Here is a 6,000-nt window from a genome sequence, read left to right as displayed (position 1 = left end):
TGCTTAGCAATAAATGAACACAGCAGCCATGCTGGATGGAAATATCAACACCATCCTCATGTACACAACAAGCTGCGTTCAGGAATATTTATGGATCTAATTAACACGGCCTTTTACTGCTCCCAGATCTGCAGCCTTCAGTAACCCACAACCCGGACGGATTCCTAGTGTAAAAACGTAATTATCTCTGAGAAGCACACAAATGTTACAGTAATTCATCAGTGTTTTATTACACAAAGAATAGTTCTATCACAAAGTTATCACTTAACATTTAGCAATAAATATTAAGTCTTTACTTGACAGTAAAATGAAGACGATACTAGAAAAAAAATGGAACAAGAGAGTCACAAAAGCACACAGACGTGAAAAGAGAACGACAAACGGATGATAATGAATCCATGACACAGTTCCATTCTAGGCCGGAGCGTTGCCTTTAGTTATAAATAATTTTGTTTAGCTCAGTTCTTCTCCTCAGGTATTAATCCAAAGTTTCTGTGCTTCCTCATCCTGTCAGGAAATACAAATGACTTACAGAGTATAAAGCAAAGGATCCCATTTTCCACTTCCACTCAGTTCTCTTAGCCATGTTTCTGGACCTCGTCTGGTAAAAAAGAAGAAAGAAGTGGGCGAAATTTGGGATGAGGGAAGCTCCAAACAGGCCGGCAGTTGAGTGAAAGTGTCCTCAGCTCCAGAAAGGACGGCTAACGTTCCACCTCTTCGTTTCCCTCTCTGCGTTTCTCCACGCCGCTTCTGTCTCCTGCTGCCTTTAGGACGGGCCCCCGCCGCTCTGGGCGTCTTGGCTTGTGGAGCCCTCGGCCTCCGGAGCTGGGGAGGCCCCCGGGTCTCCTGCGGAGAGAAAAATGATATCGGGACACATTCAGGGGAAAAAATTACTATTCTGTTAAACAAAAAAAATTCCTACAGCGACTAGGGCTGAAACGATTAATCAAATTAATCATGATTAATTGAATTAATCATGATTAATCGATTATTGTAAAAATCGTCAACTAATTTAGTAATCGACTGATTGTTGACCGGAGTATACAGATTGAAGAAAAGGTCACTTACTCAAAAAACAACATACTCAAAGCAGTAATTAATCCAAAACTGTACAAAATATCTGATTAATCATAATTAATCAATTATTGAAATAATTGCCAACTAATTTAGTAATCAATTGTTAAGTGGAGTATACAGACCGAAAAGGTAATTTACTGAAAGAACAATATACTCAAAGCAGTAATTAATCTAAAACTGTGCAAAATATATGACTAATCAAATTAATCATGCAGAATATGCCAATTTCTTTATTTGATTATTCAATTAATCATCAGAAAAATTGATTAAACGTCAGAATAATATATTATTTAGGTAGTGTTAGAGCCTTAGCAGTGACATAATGTCAGCCTGACACGAGTTTGTTTCCCAAGACATCCTTCTCTCACCAGAGTAGGTCTTATCTCTGCAGGTCATGGGTCACTGTTTTACAACTAAAGAGGAAGTCATTTCCCAGTAATACAATGAAAAGGTGCATCAGAGTGGAAAGATTTGAGTAATATGAAAGGGAACCAGACACCATTATGAAGAATAATTGAGGGCTGTGTCTGCTGCTGCTGTTCCGGCTCATTTAACACAGAAATCCCACAGCTGAGAAACCAAACACCTGCGTGAGCTACTAGTTATTGGTGCCTACAGCTCCAGGATCAGCTGCTCACCTGCACACTTTTTATTACTAGGACACAAAAGAACTGTAATGATCATGAAGAAAATAACGGTTTTAAATTTGGGACTGGCACAAACTAAAAGCCCATGTCTAATGGTGGACAATTAAAGTTTAGGCCAAAGCTAGCCACAGCAGGAAGTGGTACTTTTTGGATTTAAATAGGACTCTTAGAGTCAAATTAATTCAAATTCAGGTTTATATTATTGCAGGGATATGAAGAACCACCAAGAAGAAAAATATTATACAAAAAAAAGGATACATTTCCATAGCCAGAAGATTAAGACACACTCATTTGATGCTAATGAGTGCAGAGCTATTATTGTTGTTTTTTTTTGCTAACTTTTAAAATGTTTAGCACACTTAGCTTCCTCTAAATTTATTTACTTATAATTTACATGGCTGTTTTGTAAACTTTCACTTAAATAAAGTTAATCATTTGTGTTAAAAGTATTAACACAAATACTTTTTAAAGGATAAAATCCTTTACAGAATTCAGCTGTAAAGGATTCTTCAATAAACGAAATATTAATATTCAGAAGTGGGTGAAGACCTCTTCCTCGCCTCACGTCCTCCATTCTAAAAACAGAAAATTATGTTTATTTTATTCCCAGAATGCATCAGTTTAAAATCCATTGATCAACCATGATCAATTAAGGAAAATCAGCAACAAAGCTAGTAATAATCAGCAAGTATAAAACCATATGTTTCTGAAGCACAAACAGCATATAGGTAGGTGTGCAGTAACAAATTTCACCCTGTTGGGGGCGTAATACTATATATTAAAAACATGTTGAGTCATTAACACATGGTGGGTATCAACATGGCTGAATTTAGCACTTTAGCATTAGCTTGTGCTAAATACAATGTAGGTATTAGCAAAACTAATGGTTATGATTAGCAGGACTTGCTTTTCAGCTAGCAGTGCACACCACTGATTATTCCTGATTTGTATTCATTTAAGTACGAATGTTTTGGGTCAGGTGAAGAACTTTACTATTCTCACATCCATGTTGGTTTTAAAATGATCAATAATTAAGATTTTTGAATGATTCTGACCACAACAATATTAAACATTAAAGGCTGAGCAAGTAATTTAATGAATTTTATCAATTCTGAGAGAATAGTGAACTAATATCCACATCTAAGTTGGAACAAAAACTGTAATTTCTCTTAACATTCTAAGGAATATTTACCCAAATATTAAAATGAATGTTATATAAATGAACACATTTGTTGATTAGTGATTCACTGGTGCACCCAATTATTGTTTAAAAATCCATAGCAAGTGTATGTAGCATCATCATTCCACCTTGGAAAAAAACAAATGAATTATTAATTCATACTGCAGAGTTTGTGAAAACGCCTTCAATTCTTGATTTTATACTTTATTATTGTGATATAGATACACAACAATCTGCCTGATCTCCTCACTGAAAACACAGAACTCAAATAATCTTTCACTTTCTGCAGAAAAAAAGGCCTTTAGACGTAAAACCTGTCAACATCCTGGGCACTGCTGGTCAAACAGACACAAATACTCCATCTTTACTCTGTTGCAAAACACTGCAGGCACATAATTATGCTGCAGTCTGGTGCCGACGTTCAACATTTCTGAGTTCTACCCATAATTTAATTTTATGAAAGAGTGTGTGCCTTGTGATTAACGTGGAAAAGCCCATAATAAGAACTCTGTTCTTTTTTTTTTTTTTTAAATAAATGTGATTTTCCAGAACTACTCCTGCAGGGGATTTAAAAACTGTACATGCTGCAGTTAAAATGGAAGGAAGCCTTTTCAGATGTGAAAAAAGATAAATTATTGCTACAGGTACAACAACAACAAAAAAACTTAGCCACTAATATGCACAATTAAATTTAACCGTAAGAAAAATTAGCAAAAATTGAGAGCAATGTGCAAAAAATTGGCCCATTTAAAAAAAAAAAGAAAATGTCTTGCAGACATTCTTGGTTTTGCAGGAGTCAGGTTTGGAGATGTTGACTATTTTAGAACATAAGTTATTATGCCATTACCATGATATTACTTGAAAATGGTCTCAAAAACACCAACATTATTGTTTGTCCCAATAACTTCTGGGATAATCTGTCATCCAGTAAAATGTAACACAGTGACAGGCCTGATAAAATGCCACTATATATGATGCTACCTGTTTAAAGGTGATTGCATAACATTAAGTTCTAGTATCTTCCAGATTTTCCCATTTCTATTTTGATTTAAACTCAGACCCTGTGAAAAACCGGTTTACTTTCCATTTCCAGCTTCATCTCCTCAGCTGTAAGTAAAACCGTCCTTCCTGGCGTTGGACGCACATCTCCGGTTCCACCCACCTGCAGCCTTCAGATCCATCTCTGCCATGTCTTTGGTGAGCTCACTCGTGCTCGCCGTGGCCGCCCCCTCCCCTGTGATGTCAGGCACTGCGTTCCGGCGGCCTGTGCGGTCACAGTTGATGAAATCCGAGTACGACGTTTCCACGTCCATCATCTGTCCATGACCAGCGCTCTCATTACACCTGAGGGAGGGAGGGAGAGAGAGTCAGGCTGCGGCAGAGCGCTCAAAAGAAACACTCTTCTACTTGTCTGCTGCTGCTTCTTAAACCAGGGGTGTCCAAAGTGTGGTCTGGGGGCCATTTGTGGCCCTCTGGAGGACTCTGTGTGGCCCCCCGACCTCAATTTAAATTCAAAATTACTTTATTGATCCCAAAGGGAAATAAAATGTTGTTTTAACTCATATTAATTCAAAATTTTCAAAGAGTTATTGTAGATAATGATGGCTGTTGGCAGGAATAAAATCTCTTGTAGCTGTCTGTATTACAGCAAATTTGAAGAAGCCTCTGACTGAAGATGGATGGTCAGGATGGCCATCCATTTTTTGATTTTATTATGATAAAAACGTCTTTAAAAATATGTGGTAAAAAAAACAAAAAATAAACTTTTCTGCCTCTACCTAAAAAAGTCTGAAACTGTGGGCTGGTTAGCATCTCCAGTGATTTTCATTTTTACTTTAGTTTATTATTGGCACAAAACGTTTTGTCTTAAAATACTTTTTGCGGCCCCATAGGTGGATTTTGATTATGGCAAAACGTTTGGACAGAGGAGAAAACGAGTTACTGGAGAGAAAGTACAATATTTAGGAAGCAACTTTGGATCTTTAGGATGAAAAGAGAAAAGCAGATGAGAAAGAATCGATAAGAAAAAAGGAGAGAACATCTTAATCATTGTTCTTCCTCTTTCTGAACCGAGACTAATGGAAGCACTGACATCTTTCCTAAATGCTTGACCTAATTATATGAGGATAAAGGGCCTTCACTTGTTCAGTCCAACCCTTCTCAGAGTCCATTTGTCTCTCCTGAAGGTACTTACACAGCGTTTAAAAAGGAGGAGTGGATAAACTCCTGTCAATATGGAAATCCGGAGTAGGAGCGCTCTGACAGCCAGCTGAGGTGGGGCCAGAGGGAAATATAAATAAAAGAAACCCCATTAGCAATTCACTCCTCGTCTGTTTCCTGTTTTCGCTCCATTTTCAAATGGCTCTTAGATCAGGCCAAGCCAGGAAACCGTTTCCTCGAAGAAAAAGGACGAGGAAGAACCTGCTGCAGGGAGTTAAATAAACGGAGAAAAGCAGCAACAGAAAGAAAAGGTTAGAAAAAGGGGGCAGAAGCTCTCAGACTGGAGACGTCGTCACCACTGCTAAAGGTTTCCCTGGAGAGATCTACGTATGTGAGGCGTAATTACAGAAACAGCTGAGCGACGAGAGCCAAATCACATGAAGAAGAAAAGGAGCCGCCAGAGACGATGACATCACGCTGACCTGGGGTCGCACCCTTTACTGAGTTTACTTATAATTCCCTTGACATTATAAGTGAGCAATTTAACATTTCAGAAATGAGTTTGCTTAATTTGAACACACCACTTTAGAAAAAACTCAAGTCTTTTGGTAAAAGTAGGAATTGAAATTGGCTTATTTCGCAAAACTGTAATGGAAACATTTTGTTTTTCGCATCACTTGAGTCACATGATCAACAACCGGTGTTGCCATCGGAGCAAATCCCAAAGAAGAAGACAACAGAAAACAACTCAATGCTTACACTCGCATGTGAAAATTGCTGCAAACAGCAACCGTACATCTTTGAAAAGCAGAAGCAGAGCCTCCTGCACAACCAACAAGAATGTAGCACGGGGTTTCTTAATGGTAAATCAACAACAAAACACTTGTCTTTTCCAGCAGCCATTGTACAGCACATACAGCTTTAAAACCAGCTGAC

At 37.9% G+C, this 6,000-nt stretch overlaps 1 protein-coding gene across 1 annotated transcript in view; it reads right to left on the bottom strand.

Moving 5' to 3' along the window:
* Positions 1-205: 205 nt before the first annotated feature.
* pkig (protein kinase (cAMP-dependent, catalytic) inhibitor gamma) overlaps positions 206-6,000 on the bottom strand; it is a 29,735-nt gene continuing 23,940 nt past the window's right edge. Inside the window, exons 2-3 of the mRNA XM_028010220.1 lie at positions 4,067-4,248; positions 206-846 (exon numbers count right to left, since the gene is read on the bottom strand). Of these exons, the coding sequence (XP_027866021.1) occupies positions 767-846; positions 4,067-4,220 (234 nt within the window). The 5' untranslated portion in view covers positions 4,221-4,248 and the 3' untranslated portion in view covers positions 206-766. The remainder of the gene's footprint in view (positions 847-4,066; positions 4,249-6,000) is intronic.

Source organism: Xiphophorus couchianus, chromosome 24 (assembly GCF_001444195.1).
Source record: "Xiphophorus couchianus chromosome 24, X_couchianus-1.0, whole genome shotgun sequence".
In the NCBI taxonomy this organism is placed as follows: domain Eukaryota; kingdom Metazoa; phylum Chordata; class Actinopteri; order Cyprinodontiformes; family Poeciliidae; genus Xiphophorus; species Xiphophorus couchianus.
Note: the sequence above shows the minus strand (reverse complement) of the source record. Positions and strands in the feature narration are given on the sequence as shown.